The sequence below is a fragment of the Gopherus flavomarginatus genome, chromosome 1 (assembly GCF_025201925.1).
Source record: "Gopherus flavomarginatus isolate rGopFla2 chromosome 1, rGopFla2.mat.asm, whole genome shotgun sequence".
NCBI lineage: Eukaryota > Metazoa > Chordata > Testudines > Testudinidae > Gopherus > Gopherus flavomarginatus.
In genome coordinates, this window is record NC_066617.1 from 157,588,171 (window position 1) to 157,608,387 (window position 20,217).

The 20,217-nt window shown below is 41.3% G+C and overlaps 1 protein-coding gene across 6 annotated transcripts in view; it reads right to left on the minus strand.

The window, feature by feature from the left end:
- Positions 1–1,644: 1,644 nt before the first annotated feature.
- The window catches only part of STXBP5L (syntaxin binding protein 5L), a 434,978-nt gene continuing 416,405 nt past the window's right edge, over positions 1,645–20,217 (minus strand). For all 6 annotated transcript variants that reach the window (XM_050956804.1, XM_050956783.1, XM_050956794.1 and 3 more), the window contains 6 exons: positions 16,721–16,960; positions 14,137–14,497; positions 11,332–11,497; positions 7,247–7,358; positions 6,606–6,826; positions 1,645–4,978 (listed from right to left, as the gene is read on the minus strand). In XM_050956804.1, coding sequence (XP_050812761.1) covers positions 4,937–4,978; positions 6,606–6,826; positions 7,247–7,358; positions 11,332–11,497; positions 14,137–14,497; positions 16,721–16,960 — 1,142 coding nt within the window. In that variant the 3' untranslated portion in view covers positions 1,645–4,936. The remainder of the gene's footprint in view (positions 4,979–6,605; positions 6,827–7,246; positions 7,359–11,331; positions 11,498–14,136; positions 14,498–16,720; positions 16,961–20,217) is intronic.

The window sequence follows — 20,217 nt, forward strand, 5'->3', positions numbered from 1 at the left end:
GGTGTCCCAGACATCATGAAAATACAGAAATAACAGCTCAAGAGACTAACTTACAAGATGGCATTAGTGGGGCCTGAAGTTGTATGGAAGTTGTAAACCAAAAAAAGCCGTGTGTAGAAATGCCTGTTGTGGTAGGGATGCTTAACCACATGGAATATGCATTATAAACCCTTTACCTAACTACATACCCCTGAAAAAAGAGAATTGCACAAAATAATGCCAATTCTTTTCTTTATTTTCTTTCCATCAGTTCTTTCACCAGGAACTCAGAATAGCTTCAATCAAAGGTGCCTTAATTTACCTTTGTGATGCCAATTTTAGGATACCTGTCAAAACAGTAAACGGTTAGTGGAGCAGAAGGAGTGTGTGGTTCACTCTTGAATTTAACCTTCATTTGAAATATAGGTGGTGCCTTATTAATGAAAACCACACATAATTTGTCAACAATTCCTTGACAGAGCCAGAATATGGGACACTAGTTAAAAAAATGTACAATATTTTGATTTTAGTCAATAATCACATAAGAGAAAACACATGAATGGAAACTCTTTTATATGAATTACACCTAGATGAAGTGTTGTAAACAAATGGAAACATGCAACTCATTAATGAGAGAGAGAGAGAGAGTGTTCTTACTGAGACCTTACCAAGACTGAAATATATCGTGTTTGCATTCACCTTTAGGTCATGAAAAGTGATATGGGATAGATACCCAGAGTAGAATACCTAAAGGGTGCAATTAAATGCAGTCTGGCAATTTGCCTGTGATATAATAGAGACAATTTATAAATAGAATAATCCTGAGGTTGAATACAAGACTTACGTTAGTTGTGATGTTTTTCCATTAGATACATACAGAATTATTTTTTCCGTATACAATTTATTATAATATACACAAGGAATTGGGTGTGAGATGGTTTCTGAAAAAGTACAGAGAATTTTTGTGATAACTTCACGTCTAGTAATTGAATATCTGTGTATATTTAAATATTTATGCAAAAACCTATATTCTGTTTAACAGAGAAATGTCTAATTTCAATTCAGAAATGCAGTCAAACTACATCTACTCAAAAGTATAAATAGTTAGGACATAGGAATGTAAAAAAATATGATTTAGAAAAATCTTATGTGATTATAGAGAACAAATCCTGGTGCTGTTACAGAATTTCATTAGATCTTTTTAAAAAATTGAAGTTTAAAGTGGTCTAGGTCTAGGAGTTGGCTGCACATAAAATAGTTCTTACTAGTAAGGACTTGTCTAATGAGAAGCCACATATTGAATCTAATTTAATATATTTATTTGCATATTACACGCTTAGCTGTGTGTGTATTTTTTATATTGGATTATTTGGGATAGTGCATAAATTTTTGTGAGTGAAAAATGTATTTTCTAACATCATAAAATTTTTAATTGAGCGACATTATGCCAAAGTGTCACTAGAGACAGCCTTTTATACTTTTAAATCTAATATAACCTATCTGGAATTTGTACTTTTTAACTAACAGTTCAGATGTAGAAAGAGCCTAAAAGTTATGGATGTTGTGTGAACCGATGCTGGCTTGGTAGAAAAGGTGAAAGCACATTTGATTTCAACATTCTTCTTAGCCTAATTTTCTTCTCAGCAAGTAAAGTCATTGCTATGCTTATCAGGTTGAAGGCTGCAGCTTTATTACTCTAGTTATTAACAAAAAATGTTTAGGATAGGCCCTCTAAAAATCCCACACTCCTCCTCATGTCACAAGAAACTAACTAGCCAGGCTTACCCCACCCTCATTAAATTTTAAGGTGAAGGCTTTTCCCTACATCCACGGTAAATCTCAATAGAAAGCATTTTAACAGTGTGCACTAACAAACTTATACAACATATACATTACATATATATATTTATATATATAGAACGTTCTATATACAAACATATACAATTTTTTAGATCTCTACAGACTACAAGAAAATTAATAATTATAGTCACAAGAGCTGAACATTACAGAAACAGGAATTTGTAACTTTCTGGAAAGATGTACAATATGCCATAGATGAAAGGAAGATACAGTTGTGACCTCCTGGGGAGTTTTTCTAGAGAAAAAGATGAAGAATTTAAACATTCAAAATTGTATGTTTGGGGAATCTTAATTCTTCTTTTGTGAAGTAAAGAGGCAAATTGAAAGCTACTGGCTGGCTTTCCCACTGATATAGCGTGGTGTTAAGTTAGAGACTGGTGATAGAGCAAGTGTAATGTAAATGACCTACTGGAGGCATATTTCCCTCATGCAGGCTGTAGCTGTTCATACTGGACTTGTGCAACTGCTTCATGACAGAGTGAGCTCTAGCATCTGCCTAAGGAGGCTCCCATTTCATTCAGGATCATAGGTCCCTGAACTGATGTTAAAGCAACACCTCTGCCTAAAAGCGGAATAACAAGCCAAGAATTTCTATACACTACAGAACTAGTACCATCCTAATCACTCACAAAGCTTTCTGCTAGTCTGCCCATACAGTCATGTGAGATACATCTATGGATACTGCAACATGTCAGGGAATTGCAATGGAAACTCCCAGTGTGGCCAGTAGAGGTGGTGTACATGGCACCACAAGTGAACCAGGACTATCTTTTTCATAGAGGTTATATTAGTATAGAGACAGGTGCAGTAAGTTACAGAACTGACTCTTGTCCTTGCTGGAATGATTTCCTTCCTGAATCTTTACCTGTTTGGTCTGAGCCTAATTCACTGACAGTTTAAATACCTTCTCTAGTCTTGCAGCTAAATGAGGGAACATATCCTCTCTAAGGTGTTTGTAAAGCTAAAGTGCCCACAAGCTTAGTGATTTCAATTAATGATAGGCCAGAGTAAACATGCAATGCACACGGGCTGGATTAGCATGTGAACTACAATGGTCAAAGCTGGCATTTTAACCTTGCCTCCAGCAAAATTTTAAAATTCTGAATAGCACAAAATTCATATTGAGCCATGAGGCCTCAAACTTGTGCCATAGCCTTAATTCACACAGCTTGTGATGCCAGACTTTTGAGTCCAAAACCCATCTCTAAAATTGGGCTGAATTAAATATGCAATAGGTGTTTTTGCCAGTGAGCACCCACCCCAAAACTAGAGACAGAGCAGATATGAGAAAAGAATGGCTGAGAGAGCTACTGAGTGAGAGTTAGCAGGGCTTTCCATGGAAATGTAGAAGCCAGAGCAGTGTCTCGTGGTCCAGAGCGTGCATTAAACTGTCATGATACAAACATGTTAAAGCAAAGCTGATGGCCATGGCTATTTGGGGGGTCACTAGCTGCAGCTGCTTTCTCAGAGCATTTTCCTTCAAAGTGAATTCTCCTGATGCAAAGTGTCTCCTCCTCTCTCTCTCTCTCCCTAGTTTGTACTTGTGCATACTTGCTGGCAAACATGACCGTGGCACCTTGTTCCCAAGTCAATTTTAGAATCCATCTGACTTCACAGTTGGTTACTTTGGAAATTGTGCTGATGCAGAGGAGTAAAACTGAGCTGGGGAAGGAAATTGACTGTTATGTAATGGGAATGCTGTTCAGGCAAATACATCATGATAAGCTTATGTGGAAAAGAAGCTGACAGTATCTGCGAAATGAAGGAAATTAAAAGTCCATGATGGAAACCACATGAAGCCCCGTGGCAGCAGCTTTACTAATATGAACAGCCTATTTCACCAGTACCTTGCACGGGCATTTACACTTGTGCAAAGTAGATACAATGTGCTCCTGAGTTCTCCACTCATCTCTGTGGCAGTGTTTTACACCAGCTTTGCACAGGTTGCAAGTGGTGATACACCAGGCAAGACAGTGTAGAAACTGGTCTATATAAAATTAATCTGCGGGACTTTGCAGCTCAAACTAGTTGCTGGTGTGATCTTAAGCCAGCCAGCTTTAAATTGGGTTACTGTGCAGTTTGCTTAGCATCACTTCAGTGCAACTCTTTTCTGCAAGCTACTGAAGTCACTGACTTGAGGAGATTTGACCCACTGGGCCCTCTACTTTCTTCAGTTTAATTCAATAGATTACTGACTCACCTTCTCTTCCGCTTCTAATATTGAAAAAACAAGGCAACCAAGTGATTCAGACACTCCTGGGGTGACAAAAGGTATCACAGCTCCCTCAACGATTGCTTTCAGAAAATTAGTATTTATGGAAGGTGTTTCCTGCACTCTTTGGATTGTAAAGACACCCTCTACTCTCAATTAGGTGACATCCCAACTGGCTCCTTCACAAACACTAAATAAAGCATTTGGATTGGATTTGGATGTTGGTTTATTCTTTGGATAGGAATTAAATAGCACTGATGATTTCAACCTAAGATTTTATAAGGAAAAGAACTAGCAGCAAATAAGAAAATTCAGCTCATCTAATTTTCCTGTCCAGAGTAGCAGCAGCCATGCTTGAAACGAACTGGCTGTTTGTAGTGTAGTTTTTAAAAATAAAGATTTTTGCTCTTTTTAAATATTTTTTGCTCAGCATAGAAATAAATCCCTTTTTTTCGGTCACAACATGCTTTCTTTTTAAGATGTCAATTGATCATGCAAAATTGTATTCATTTTTTTTAAATAAATGCATTAACATTCTAGGTTTGTACAGGATATTTTTAACCAGAGATACTCTCCACAGTTCATTCCTAGATCTTCTGAAAAGAGCTACATGCCAATGTGACTGTGCAGTTGCTTTTGGAAAAAGATTTACTACACCATGAGCCAGGTATTTTGACTAAAAGACCAATACAAGTCTAGGCTCCATTTTGTGGGATATAAAACTTCTCCTTGACTTCCCGCTTGTGGTGAATCCAAACAAATAAATAACAGGAAAACGTTTCCTAGGAGAAAGTTTTGCTTCTGGCCAGTGACTGGTAGTGTTGAGAGTAAGTTCCGCTTCCCTGAATAGTGTCCTCATCAAAGCCAAGCAGCTTCTTTAAAAGTCTAAAACTGGTACCATTTCTTGTCCTTATATTTCAGCATCAACTACAGAGATGGGAAATAAGCAAAATGAAAATTAGATACAAAAATCTGTTTTGCTAACGGTAAAGACTTATGCTAAGTTAGTATGTGGTAGAATTCCACTGAACTAGTGGTACCACAAATGAAGTGGGTCCATTCATTGTTTGCTCCAAATTTTCTACTTGATTATGAAGTCCATGACAAACAGCAGCAGGTTGTGTTTTGCCAAACATGTCATTTCCCTTTGCTGCTGTGAAATATATATATATTTGCTTTCTCTAACTTCATAATTAAGTATTAAACTCCATAAAGAACATTATTTACCCATAGCTCTTTGTTCACTGAAGAGATGCTTCTCAGGGAATTCCTACTTTAGCACACTGCTTTTTGCATAAGGTGAAGTAGGAACTGCCATAGATTAGGTGCCTCGAATACCATCTGTCAGTACTGTCAAAGAGATGTGTATTTTTTGCCTCACACTTATTACAGCCAATAGGAAAACCAAAACCAAACATTCTCCCTGGGGCACGAGGTAGGTGGTAATCTAGCTGTACAGATATCTGGAAAACTGGAATTACAGGTAAATATTCCTTAATGTGCTACTACTACTTTTCAGTTGATTCCCCCTCCTAGGACTATACTATAGGGTGACATCATTTCAGTTTTACAGAGCAAATGTCTCCATGCTACGCAGCCTACTTAGAGCAAACCAGTTTAGCATCACACACTATGGTCATGCCCCTAGTTTCCTGTTCCCTGTAGTGCCCCACTTGTGCCCTTGCATCCAGATGCACACCTGTGACCCGCTCTAGTTTCCCCCTCCCTGTTCAGCACATCTTGTGCAACTAGTGGGTTTTTAAAAGAAAGAAACAGGACTAACGGTAATATTTCTCCTGTTATGGTTCATAACTGAATATTTGACAGGAGGGATAGGCACAAAAAATCTTCAGAGCAATTAATGACTATTGCCCTTATCTCCCATTGTTCCCAAAGTAGCAACACTGACACATCAATGAATGGATGTAATGGTCATCTTAACTGACACCAACAGGAGATGTCAGCAGTTTTGAAGACAGATATTTATGAAGAAAACATTGCAGGAGACTCAGGCATTGGTGGCACGTTGGGTCTCCCTTGTTCTCTCTCCATGGCGCACAGTTTTGTTTCCTGAGGACTGAACTTTTTTGGTCTAATTGAAGTCTTTGGACTTAATATAGGGATACCCAGATGAAATGAAATGGCCTGTGATACACAGGAGGGCAGACTAGATGATCTGATCACCCCTTTTGGCTTTATATGCTATGAAACTCTGGAGTAAGTGTAACCAAAGTAGATGGCTGCCTGAGTTTGCAGAGAGCCTGAAACAGCATCTCTGAGGTGGGAAATTACCCCATTTATTTCAGTGGGTGAAAATGTGAATGATGATACTTTACTGCTCATCAAGCATGTAGGAAAGGAGAGAAAGTGTTAAATGATGACAATCTACACCAGGGGCCCCAATGTGTGGGGAAGGGTGCTGTATAAATGAAGGTAGCAACACCTGGGGGACTGTGCCTGCTTTAATTTTCCTGAAGGAGGTTCAGCTTTCTTAACTTTGGGTAACCCTGGGTAGGGCAAATGCTCTCCACATGTATGTGCAAGGAACCCATACCTCATGTGCATGTTTGGAAAATGCCTCTGCACTAGCCATCATGGTTGCAGTCTTTTCATCCAGTTCTCCCAGTCTCTGTCCTCTCTCGTCAAGGGCAAGGCGCGCACGAGCCAAGTCTCCAATTACCCCTCCTGCAGCTCCTTTCATGCCCTCGATTCCACCTGAGCCAGGGATGTGCTGAGCCAGACTCCGAGAGGCTTTTCCTGCTGAAGCTTCGCCAACTACACAGGGAAAGTGGAGTTAGCTCATTCCACCATCAATACCTAGAGCGTTCACTGCTAGTTCCTCACTCCCTTGCTGTTGTTTGGAGTGTACTGTGGCACACAGAGACTGCCTCAAGCTAACCAGGCAGGTTTGATACTAGTGCCATCTCAAACCTGATTCTTCAGTAACTGCAAGTATGGGGCCTATTTTATATTTACTTGCTCTTAGGGGAAAGAGAGAAAACATTTTGAGTAGATAGAAACAAGGCTCTGAAAGGTCAAGCTCTAGCTCCTAGTAGCTTGTGGGACAAATTCTCTAATTTCATTTATAGTGTTATCTTTAACATTTTTAACATCCCTTCTTTCCTACATTATGTGTCCTCTTCTTGTATTGGTTTAACTGTTGTATTTCCATTAGTTTCAGTTATAATCACTTACACAGCTCTTCTCTGTCAAAGGTCTGCCCGCTTCCTCCAAACAGCCCCTTGAGAAAGCCTCTGTTCTGGGCTTCGGGTGTTTCCACTGCAGTAAACAAATCCCCAAGCATGTCCTGGCCAAAATCAGACAGAAGAACACATGAGGGAACTAGAGGAATGAAGATTGCCATTTACTTTAAATGTCTGGATTAGCATAGAGAGTCATTGACATCAGATGTTTGGCAAATAAAAGATAAATTCTGATTTATGCCATATGTTGTATTGCAAGACCCGGGCTAGCAGGGACAACAGTTGACTGTCAGTTTGTCTGCAAAATCAATTATTTAATTTTTTTTTTATCATACTATGAAAAAAACAGCATTTGATGTCTGGTTACTACAAGAGCTGGATCAATAGTGCAGCTAAAATGTCCAACCAAAGGCACTCACATTTAAAAAAAAATTGTGTTCATTCCCCTGGTGGGTTCATATTTTATGATTTGTGTAAAGCAAATTTTGCAACAAAGCCACAATATAAAAATGCTGATTAAAATCAAGAAATCACAATCAGCTGGTGATTATCCAGGCAACCAGACCATCAATACTTCACAAAAAGAAAACAATAAAGATGAGTTTAGTGCTTGCTGACAGGAAGGCCATTGGCTTCTGTCATAGTACAATTCCCCACTCTGAACCTTAGCGTCCAAAAGTTGGGGTACCAGCATGAATTCCTCTAAGCTCAATTACCAGCTTAGTACTTGTAGTGCTGCCACCAACCAGGAATTCCAGTGCCTGGTACACTCTGGTCCCCCCAAAACCTTGCCCAGGGACCCCCAAGACCCAGACCCTCTGGATCTTAACACAAGGAAAGTAAACCCTTTCCCTCACCGTTGCCTCTCCCAGGCTTCCCCTCCCTGGGTTACCCTGGAAGATTACTGTGATTCAAACTCCTTGAATCTTAAAACAGAGAGGACAATTCACCTTCCCCCCTCCTTCTCTTTCCCCCTCCCAGACTCTTCCTTGAGAGAAAGTAATCCTAACACAGAGAGAAATCAGCCTCTCTCTCCCTCTTCCCTCCTTTCTCCCCACCAAGTCCCTGGTGAATCCAGACCCAGTCCCCTGGGGTCTCACCAGAATAAAAAAACAATTAGGTTCTTAAACGAGAAAAGCTTTTAATTAAAGAAAGAAAAAACAGTAAAAATTATCTTTGTAAATTAAAAAAAAATGGAATAGGTACAGGGTCTTTCAGCTATAGACACTGGGAACACCCTCCCAGCCGAATTATGTAAGTACAAATTAAAAATCTTTTCAGCAAAATACCAATTTGAACTCCTTTCAGCCAAATGCACATTTGAACTTCTTCCAACCAATTACACATTTGCAAATAAAGAAAACAACCATAAGCCTAACTCGCTTTATCTACCTAGTACTCACTAGTCTGAACTTATAAGAGCCTGGATTGGAGAGATTGGAGAGAAACCTGGTTGCACATCTGATCCCTCTGAGCCCCCAGAGTGAACAACAACCAAAACTAACAGCACAGCACAAAAACTCCCTCCCTCAAGATTTGAAAGTATCCTGTCCTCTGGTCAGGTGACAGCCAGGCTTACTGAACTTGTTAACCCTTTACAGTCAAAGAGATATAAAGTATTTCTGTGCTATTAACTTTTCTTATCTGTTTATGACAGCTTCCCTCCGTGAGCTCACTGCTGGATGCTAGCGGTGCCTGCCTCCCACTTAATTTTACTATTTACACAGCACCAATTGTGCACGAGACATTTACAGCCACAGCTGAAGGCATGATCTCTGCCTCCAAAAAGCTTACACCTGTATCCTTCAAACCAATGGTTCTTTAGAAACAAATCTAGCTATCAAAGTTATTTGCAGTCTGCTGGGTAACTTCTTATGTATCAACCATTTGTGGGGAGATGTTAGCACATTGACACTACTGCTCTGCCAGCTGGTAGGTCAGGGTGGGTGAAACCATGGCTCTCCGCCAATGCTCCTCCCACTTGCTTTTGTGGGGAAAGGAAGATACTGGGTGTATAAAGCCTTTGCTCTTCCTCTCTGTGCAGAAGCTATGATGTGAGCAGCTGGAGTGTGGCAGTGCTGAGAGGTAGGAGCCTTTTATTCCCTTACTTGGGCTAACACAAATCTAGCCCATCCCCTAGTTTTAAACCCTTCTTCAGTGATGTATTTAGAGTCCCTCCAGTAATGCGTAAAAAGTCGTTTGAACTCCTCCTCCTCTCCAGTGAGCCCAAGCCTGGCTGCAACACCCATTCCTCATAACAATCTTCAGGGTTGAAAATGCCAGCACTTTGTGATGACTTCTGCTGCTCAGCACATTGCCATGGTCTAATGACAGCTGGGCATCCTGCTTCTCTGCTCATTATACAACCTCAAGCTTAGTTCCCTTTTTTACTACTAATGATCCTTCCCCAATAACCCCCCACAATTCATTTCCTTCAATAAATGACATTTAGAGTGTAAAAAAATCTAACATAATGAACTAGCTTTTGCTTGGAATAAATGACTTTCCTTGCTTAGACCATCTCCATAGCTGCTGTATTTTAATGTATAGTATGACGTGAGAACCTTTTCCCACCTGCAACTAAGGGCTGTATCAGTTACTGTAGTGGAAAATACTGTAAGTAATTCAAAAGTATGTCTTAATCACTAATAGATTTTCTGGAGACTTTTAATGGTTTATATCCAACTCTGAATGCCTGCCCTTCTAGCCTACTGACCTGTATGAATGTGGGGAGTGGAGTCTGTGTTTACTTTTAGATTAAAATAAGCAATACTAAAGTTAGGGAAAGAACAGAGTTGTGCTGATGCACTTTCCCTTCCGTTAGACCTGTGCTGGTATCAAGTGCCATACATTTTTAAGCAGTCACTCATAACGTTTTGAAACAGTTCCTCTTTCACCCAGAGCAGCACGTTTGTTAGGGCAAGTGCCAACCTGCTTCAACTCTGGATCCACTTAGAAGTTGCTACAGTTAATGTCAGTTTGTGGACGTAGTCCAGTCGCTAGGGGACAGGAGATACTCCACAGAGGCCACAGACCAAAAGCACTGTTGACCTCTTCTGTGTCCCAATGAGGGGGTTCCTGCAGGGCAAGCATAAGGTGTACTTGGAGCGGATGGCCTGCTGCTGCCTGTTGTCCTCTGCTATGAATAAACAGGGAACTTTCATCTTTAGGTTTGTCAAACTACCACTGGTTTCACTTTAAACAATAAAAGCAAGTCATTGTCTTTTCATGGAAGTTTCACAGTAAATCGTTTCTTACCTTGAAGCTAAGGCCTGGCACATCTGCTGGCAATAATATTACAATCCAAGTTGTTACCATTTTTAATCATTTAAAACTTAAATTGAAATTTAAATTAAACTTAGGAGAGGAAAAAGTGTCATTACCTTGAGAAACCTACAAGTAGAACATACTGTTCCAGATAAATTGACTATTTACAAATACATCATTTGCTCTTTGGAAACAATGTTGTTTTAGAAGCATCTTGTTTCCTCATCTTTAGCTGATAAAATTGTGGGTTAGTGTTTTGCATCCTTTCATAGCCTTAACACAAGGAACGTGCATATTCAGGGACCAGAGCATTAGACAGTGACACTAAGCATTTCTTTTTCCATTTTACCCTTTCCAAATGTAGGAGCTTTTCTCTTGAGAAAACTGGTTCTCTCTGGAAATGTTGATGCAAATTGACATATATTTTATGCATGACACTGCAGATGTTACAAAACATCCTGGGAAATCTTTGTGGTGTTATATGGAGTTTCAGGTTCCAAATTAAAAATAAGAATGAATTGGATTGAATGAAAATTATCTGAAAAAGGAACAGATTGCACTAGATTTTAAACCAGAGGACATGGTGTGACCAGCCGAAAACCTGAGAATGGTGTAAGCCACTGTAATCAAGGCAGTGGTGGGAGGGCTCTGTTGAGATGCCTCTGTCTGGCTCAGAAATGCTGGAAACATGTACAGCCCTCCTCTGTAGGAAGCACAGATTTGACAATGGGAGCCCATTAGTGCTTCAAAGATTTCTCCACAATAAGAAAGCCAAGCAGCATGTATGCTTTCTACGTTTATAAGCCCTACCTGTAGATTGTCGCACATCTCCTGGCTGTATGTCAGTCGCTGGATCTCTGTGGGAGAGCTGAGATACAAAGCTTGCCCTTCATTGGTGAAACAAAATGTCCGTGCTATCCTCATGTCTGTTACTGGCAAATAGTTGACATCCAGCATTGGGCGAAGGCTAGGCAAGCTGAAGAGAAGCAGATGCCTGTGTTATGCTGGGATTTACAGAAAATGCTTTTATTCTATCATGTTATTCAAACCCACAGGTAACTTAGTATTTTCCATATATAGCCTAGAATGCTGTGGTATTTAAAATGCAGTCCTACTCTTAAATGTGCTACTGTAAAAATGGCACCTTTCCACTTCACAGATCTGTTCCCTCTGTGTATTGGTCTCAAAGCACATTTCAGTGACCAAAATAGGTTGTTAGGGCTAGCTCCACAAAAGGTCTTAAACACCAAGCTGCATGTAAGACATCTAAGTCCTCCATTGAGGTGCCACTCAGAATCTCAAAACCCTGCTCAGCTGCCACCTAACCCTGGTCAAGCACCCATGGCAAAAAAAAAAATCCACAGAATGTGTAGCTTGTGGTTTTCAAAAGTTAAGAGTTTGGTTAAATCCAACCCAATGTTGGATAGAACTCTCAAAGAGACTGCTGCTGAATGAGGACTGCTTTAATGCCACTTTTCAACATTCTACCTTAGCAATTCTGATTGAGGAGCTATCCAAAAAAGAATTTGTAAGAATTATTTGTTTTAGGGATGTCGATTAATCATAGTTAATTCATATGATAAAAAAAATTAATCATGATTAATTGCAGTTTTAATTGCACTGTTAAACAACAGAATACCAATTGACATTTATTACATATTTTTGGATGTCTTTCTACATTTTCAAATATACTGATTTCCGATACAACACTGAATGCAAAGTATATAGTGCTCTTTTTATATTATTTTTTATCACAAATATTTGCACCGTAAAAATTACAAAAGAAACAGTATTTTTCAATTCACCTCATACAAGTACTGTAATGCAATCTCTTTATTGTGAAAGTGCAATTAACAAATGTAGATTTTTTTGTCACATAATTGCACTCAAAAACAAAACAATGTAAAACTTTAGAGCCTACAAGTCCACTCAGTCCTACTTCTTGTTTAGCCAATCGCTAAGACAAACAACTTTGTTTACATTTATAGGAGATAATGCTGCCCACTTCTTAGTTACAATGTCACCTGAAAGTGAGAACAGGTGTTTGCATGGCACTTTTATAGCCAGTGTTCAACGTATTTCTGTTCCAGATGTGCTAAACATTCATATGCCCCTTCATGCTTCGACCACCATTCCAGAGGACAAACTTCCATGCTGATAATGCTTGTTTTTAAAAAAAAAATTTTTTTTGTTAATTAAATTTGTGACTGAACTCCTTGGAGTAGAACTGTATTTCTCCTGCTCCATGGTTTTACCCGCATTCTGCCATATATTTTGTGTTATGGTAGTCTCGGCTGACAACCAAGCATATTTTGTTTGCTTTAAGAATACTTCCACTGCAGATCTGACAAAACACAAAGAAGGGTCCAATATCAGCTTTCTAAAGATAGCTATAGCACTCGACCCAAGGTTTAAGAATCTGAAGTGCCTTCCAAAATCTGAGAGGGACGAGGTGTGGAGCATGCTTTCAGAAGTCTTAAAAGAGCAACACTCTAATTCAGAAACTACAGAACCCGAACCACCAAAAAAGAAAATCAACTTTCTGTTCGTGGCATCTGACTCAAAAGGATGAAAATGAACATGTGTCGGTCCGCACTGCTTTGGATCGTTATTGAGCAGAATCCATCATCAGCATGGATGCATGGCTTCTGGAATGGTGATTGAAACATGAAGGGACATATGAATCTTTAGCGCATCTGGCACGTAAATATCTTGCAACACCGGCTACAACAATGCCATGCAAATGCCTGTTCTCACTTTCAGGTGACATTGTAACTAAGAAGCAGGCAGCATTATCTCCTGCAAATGTAAACAAACTTGTCTGTCTTAGCAATTGGCTGCAGAAGTAAAAGGACTAAGTGGACTTGTAGGCTTTAAAGTTTTACACTGTTTTATTTTTGAATGCAGTTTTTTTATACATAATTCTACATTGTAAGTTCGCCTTTCATGATAAAGAGATTGCACTACAGCACTTGTACTAGGTGGATTGAAAAATACTATTTCTTTGTTTTTTACAGTGCAATATTTATAATAAAAAACAAATATAAAGTGTCCGCTTTGATTCTGTGTTGTAATTGAAATCAATACATTTGAAAATGTAGAAAACATAAAAAAAATTAAATAAATGGTATTCTAGTCTTGTTTAACAGTGCGATTAATTGTGTGATTAATTTTGTTAACCACTTGACAGCCCTATTTTTTTTTTATAATGTAGGGAATGGTATTTTGATTTCCAAGTCATTGAACATACATAGGTGAGACCAGGCTTGGAAGCCTTTATCCCAGAAGCTGAAAGCTGACAGTTAAAAGTGACCAAAGAGAGATTGCATGGAAACTATTCTGCAACTTAAGCCACAGTGAGCGCTGCTGCTTCTGCCATGCTATTGCTGTCAGAGATAATCTGGTACTAGATGGTGAGAAGGATTACTAACTGAGAGAAATCATATACCAGAGCAAAATGGGTACAGCTTTCCTTTACATGTGTGTCTATAATAAAAACATGCTCAGCCACCCACTGCACCAGATTGCAGGTGGACAGTGTACATCCTGCTCCCCTTTACAGCCTTAATTCTGTTGCCTTTTACAATTTTGCCAAATGATTAGCTAGGTAAGTACCTCATTGTCATGATATGCCCGTTGGCACAAAAGCAAGCCAGGCAGATGCTGTTACACAGGGTCACCACATCTGCTCGCAATAGAAAGGACGTTTCTGTGATGTTGTGAACATAGAGGCATGTCTGGGAAGGCAGTGAGAAAACTTTGGCTTGTTTTTCTGAGCAGATGACAGCAAACTGATGATCTCCCATATCCTGGGAGGAGGAAGGAGAATACATGACAAGTTTCCTTTTTCTTGTTTTTTCACTGTCATCTATGCTGTTTGGGTCCCTCCATACTTCGTAGGGTGGATGTATCAATGCTCCCATGCAGTCCAGGCATGAAAAAGTCAGCACTGCTCCCTTCAATGTCAGAACTGTACCTGTAAAATATAATGCTCTAGCTTTGGCATATGCTTGTCAACAAATCCAGTTGTCACTAGTGCACATGTGCATCATGGTCTATTTTGCACGCAGGTTTTCCCTTTAGAGCAGAGGTGGGAAAACTCTGGCCCACGGGCCACATCTGGCCCGTGGGACCATCCTGCCTGGCCCCTGAGCTCCCAGCCGGGGAGGCTAGCCCCCTGTCATCCCTCCTCCCTCACAGCCTCAGCTCACTGTGCCACCAGCGCTCTGACCCACCACTCCTGCCGGGCAGCGTGGCGGTGTGGTTGGCTCCAGCATGGTAAGGGAGCAGGGGTCCCAGGCAGCAGTTAGGGGACACGGAGCAGAGGGCAGTTGGATAGGTCAGAGGCTCTGGTGGGGGTAGTCAGGGGACAGGGAGTAGGAGGAGGTTGGATGGGTCAGGAATTCTGAGGGGGGCAGTCAGGGGACAGGAAGTGGGAGGGGGCAGGGCAGGCTGTTTTGGGAGGCACAGCCTTCCCTACCCAGTCCTCCATTTAGTTTTGCAACCCCAATGTGGCCCACTGCTTTAGGGGTACAGCAGCACATCTCAGCCCTACTAAGCTAACAAGCTGCACAGCTAACTGCACAAAGTAACCTTCTGCTTCAAACTAAATATTTTTGCAGCCAGGCAGAGCTGGTGAACGAGCAAGCTGCAGTTATTAAAAATGTTTCAGACAACCTAACAAAAAAAATTCAATAGAAAACAGTAGAATTTAGAGATAAAAATGGCCAATTATGGCATGTATCCCATTCTCTTACCAATAGGACTGTTCTTTAGAGTGCAGTTTTTAGTGTCTTTCCAGTCAGGTTTTAAGCATGCAACGGAGGTGGCTCCTATCCTTTCCTTGTCTAATACAGACTACAGTTCTTTACTCTTAAATGTCCTCCCATTATTCCTAGTTAGCTCCCTTTAAAACTGCTAAATAAATCTTGTCCCTCCTTGGTGTTTACCCTCCTCCAGTATCCCCTGTAACCTGTGCCTGTCGCTTGGCATCTTTCAATCCTTCCCTGGAAATTATCCCCTGCACCCCCTAATCATTTTGTCATTCTTCTCTGAACTCCCTCGGGCTTCTCTAGTAATGACACCCCTGACCTGATCACAGTATTCCAGCTGGGGCTGGATCAGAGCTGTATGTAGGAGAACTATAACCTCTCTGCCCAGTGACAAAATGCTTTTGTCTAAGCCATTCAAAATTATACTACCCTTATTTCCAAGCCATAGCCACGAACTCACGACCAATCTGCTGCCTACTGCTAGCTCTAGGTCTCTGCTTTCTGCATTTCCCCCTCTCAGTTAGTGTATGTACTTGCAATTGTTTTTCCTCACATGCACTAACTTGTATTTTCCAAAACTGAGCCTTGTTTTTTGTTCTCTGCCCTTGTTTCTACTCTCATGGTATGCCCTCATCAGTGTCCATAACTGCACTCAATTGACCATCCTGTGTGTCAATAATCTTGTAATTGTAACCATCATCGTAACTTGGTGGGAAACAAGGACCTAGTTCATTCTGCCCCTGCTTTTACACAAAGCTGAGTTTTTGTCCTGAAAGCTAGACTTCTGCTAGGAGTGAGACCTGTCTGAGAGGGTAAGTACACAGGACTGAGATCTAATCCTGGCTTTATCATTGGCACCCTCTTAGCACTGGCCAAGTCACTTATCGTCTGTGCCTGTTGCCTCATCTGCAGAAGTGGGAGCAGCTCCCTATGTCACAGGGAAGGAAGAATCAGTTAAGGTGTATGAAGACCTTTAGATATGAAAATAGCTATTTGTGCTGAGTACTATGAATGCATCTAAAGATACCTTCTACTGGAATTTAGTGACATTTCTGTTGCCACATGATCCATCAAATTCTTGACACGTTCAAGGGAATCCCAGATATACTTTCCCAGGAGGAAATTATCTATTTTTCTAGTCTGGAAAAAAAAGTCTCCTGTTTCCAGTCCTTACAAGGAATATGTGCAGCTCTATGTAACATCTAATCTTTGTGATTAATAAAATAGACTGTCCCATGTCTCTAAATTACAGCTATCACTGCTACAATCACCTCTTTGTATCTCTTTGTGCACTCAGTGTAATGAACCACTGGAGGTTAATATTCACTGCATGAGAGATTTTGGTCAGAGAAACCAGATAAAAGCAGATATTTATACCCTCTCCTGCTACCAAGACAGACAACAGGAAAGCAGACAAAAACTCTTACCACTTGGAGACACCATGACCGGTTCTGTCTGCCTTAATTCCTCAGTAGCAGGCAGATTAAGGGAGATGATTAAAACCATACCAAGGCCTGTTCCAACCCACAGACAGGGGGAGACAGCAGAGTCATTCTTCCGTGAAAAGGTCTCCATAAAGTACAAAGCTGTAATTGCTTCCTTGGACTCCTTGTCGATGCTGGAGACACTGGAGCTTCGGGAACGGCTGAAGGTGTTTTCCCGGTTTTCTGTATAAATAAGGTAAATACAATCAAGCAGACACAAGCTGGCAGGGCTAGAGCACAGACCCAAATGCATCTGAAAACCAAATGCAAATGCTCTGTTGTACCTGGACATCACGGACTCATTATATACTAGCTGAACGTTTTGCTACTTGCATAGTCTTAAACTTCCTGCCGGTGCATAAACAGCAGTGAGAATGCTGTCAGACCTCTCCAGACAAATCAGGCTGTTAGAAGTAGCTGCTTATTACAGAGATCTGCATAGGCTAACCAGAATTTGTCCAGTCATGGCTCAAGGGAGGTCTCCTAGATTCACACATTAAAACTAAATCATCTACCTTATTACAGGACATGAAGTGAGGGCTCAGTGCCAGCATCACGTCCTGTTGCGCATGCCCTTTGCCTTGCGCCAAACACTGCTATGGCTATGTTCAGAGTAACCCTCCTTAGTCTGTGATGTTCTTGGCAGCTGGCTGGCTGAGAGGAGACATTGACCCTTGAACTGGCCCTTCTTCCAGGAAATGTGCAGGGGGAAGGAATATCATTTAAACCTTCTCACCCCCAATTCACCTCCCACTTCCCATACAATGGAATGAGAAAGTTGTTCTGCCCCTTAACTGCCTCCACACCATGAGATTGGACCATAAACATTTTTTGTGTATGGTTTCGTTGGGAACTGTGACCACTAGTTAGAAATAGACACACATACACTCCCCTCACCAAACTCACTGGGAGTCTCCCACGGGGAAGGGCCTCTTTCCAACTCTTCCTGGGGAGGAAGAGCATCGAGCTTGGTTGGGTGCTGAAGACACTGATTTGGGTTATGTTCACTCAGCCTTGTCTGTCATCAGACCAGGCAGAATAAGCTGCTCAACATGCCCTTGCTCTGCGTTCGCAGGGTGGGAGCAGAGGGGAGGGAGTTGGGGCTGAGAAGAGACTGGACAGTGAAGGATCCAGGAGTGGCATTAGGATGCAGGGAGCAGGAGGTGGCTGCAGCAGGAGGAAGGGGGGTTCATTTTTGGCCTTTTTTCATTTCCTGGTACACTAGGTAGGCATCTTAGTCTCCCTGACAGCGTAGTCTGCATTGTGTCTCACTGCTGCTGATCCCTTTCATCTCTAATGCCTTCACCGTGCTTCCTGGACTAGAAGAAATCAGGGACCCAGGCTAGTCTTTGCAAGACAGGCTTGAGTCAGCTCTGCAATCCATCTACACTGAGTCAGGCAGAGCCAGAGGCAGGCTGCAACACAACACTGAAAGTTACAAGTGCTTTTCTGCAACACAAAAGGCTAGAGCAGGGGTTGGCAAACCTTTCAGAAGTGGTGTGCTGAGTCTTCATTTATTCACTCTAATTTAAGGTTTCACGTGCCAGTAATACATTTTAACGTTTTTAGATCTCTTTCTGTGTCAATAATATATAACTAAACTATTGTTGTATGTAAAGTAAATAAGGTTTTTAAAATGTTTAATAAACTTCCTTTAAAATTAAATTAAAATGCAGAGCCCCCCGGACCGGTGACCAAGACCCAGGCAGCATGAGTGACACTGAAAATCAGCTCACGTGCCACCTTTGGCACGCGTGCCATAGGTTGCCTACCTCTGGGCTAGAGGCTGAGAGACTTTGGAACAAACATTTGGAGCTCATGGGCCTGAGACGTCTCTAAGTGCCTCAGACTATATTCAGGTACTCACTGGAGTCTAGTTGCTGAGATAACTGGGTGACTATGGATGCCTTCATCAGGTCTATCTGTGCATGGAATGGGGGCCATCACTGAGGCTATTGCCTTGCCAAACGTGAGCTCCGCAGCACTGCAGGATTTTAGTCCCCCTCATGCTCAAGAGCAAGTTATGCCTGGTTCAGTTTCCAAGTGCCACATGCTCCCCAGCCAGGGAGTTCACATTTAACTGTCAGTGCAGGTATTAGTGCTGCTGCCTGGCCCTGGCTCAACACTACTGCAGAGACCTGCAGAAAAGCAGGGAGTGGCTTGTCTGTGAGGATATATGGATCTAATACCTTATGAGTGAATGTGCCCAATACCCTCACAGACCTTGCAGCACTCTAGCCATGCAGCGTTGGAGGCAGTTCATCAGCACTGCAGTTGCTGACCAAAGAGAGTTAGTGAAGAGGCTTTGCAGGTGTCCCAGACCCCACAACACAGGGCAGTCCATGATCCCAAACCTCATTTTCCCCACAGGGTGCAGAGGCTGTATGTATTTTTCCCTTTAGTAGTTGGTATTAATGACAAGAGCATGTAAAAAGCAAACATATTGGTGTTCAAGCTGTGAAAGGTGCTGAAGGGACAAATATGTCTGCTCAGTCTGTGTAGGCGACATGCAGAGTGTTTAAAATATGTGATTTGCCATTTGCATGTGTCACAGGACTTTTTCCTTCCTTTAAATAAGAATAGATGTTCCTTGCTGTTGTGCGGTACAATTAACTAATGCCTTTTAGCAGAACTGACATTAACAGGTATAATTTTTGGGACCCCTTTGGGAACATGTCGTGCTGTTTTCCATTATACAATATTCAGATTGAATTTCAAAAGCTCAGCATGACACCTCTCTCATGAAAGATTTCTGAACTGAAACATGTAACTTAGGAAAGATCAGAGGCCCACTGTGACCTTCCCAGCCTGTTCTAAAACAAAGTCAAAACTGCACCGCCTCCTGGAATTTTTCTTTATTAACTATCTGATAACGTTCAGTTTAGGCCTCTTCTCAACTGCGCTGCTCCCTCGAGGTCTCACACACTGTAGATCTGCTCTCTCTCTCTCTTCAGAGAGCCATTCCCTTTTATATAAGTGAGGTATAAAAGCACCTGCCTCAGCCTAAGCCTTACCCAGCAGGATCAATGACTGCTAACAGGGAGGTGTGTTTCATGCATTAGCAGGAGTGTTGTAAGCAAGACATGAGCAGTGATTCCTCCAATCTGCACTGATAAGGCCTGAAATGGAATCTTGTGCCCAGTTCTGGGCACCGTACTTTGGGAAAGATGTGGACAAATTGGAAAAAGTCCAGAGAAGAGCAACAAAAATGGTTAAAGGGCTAGAAAACATGACCTACAAGGAAAGATTGAAAAAACTGGGTTTTTTGAGTCTGAAGAAGAGAAGACTGAGGGGGGACATGATAATCTAAAAGGTTGTTATAAAGAGGAGGGTGATAAAGTGATCTTAACCACCGATGCCAAGTCAAGAAACAGTGAGCTTAAACTGTAGCAATCAAGAGTTAGGTTGGACATTAGGAAAAATTTCCTGTCGGGATGGGT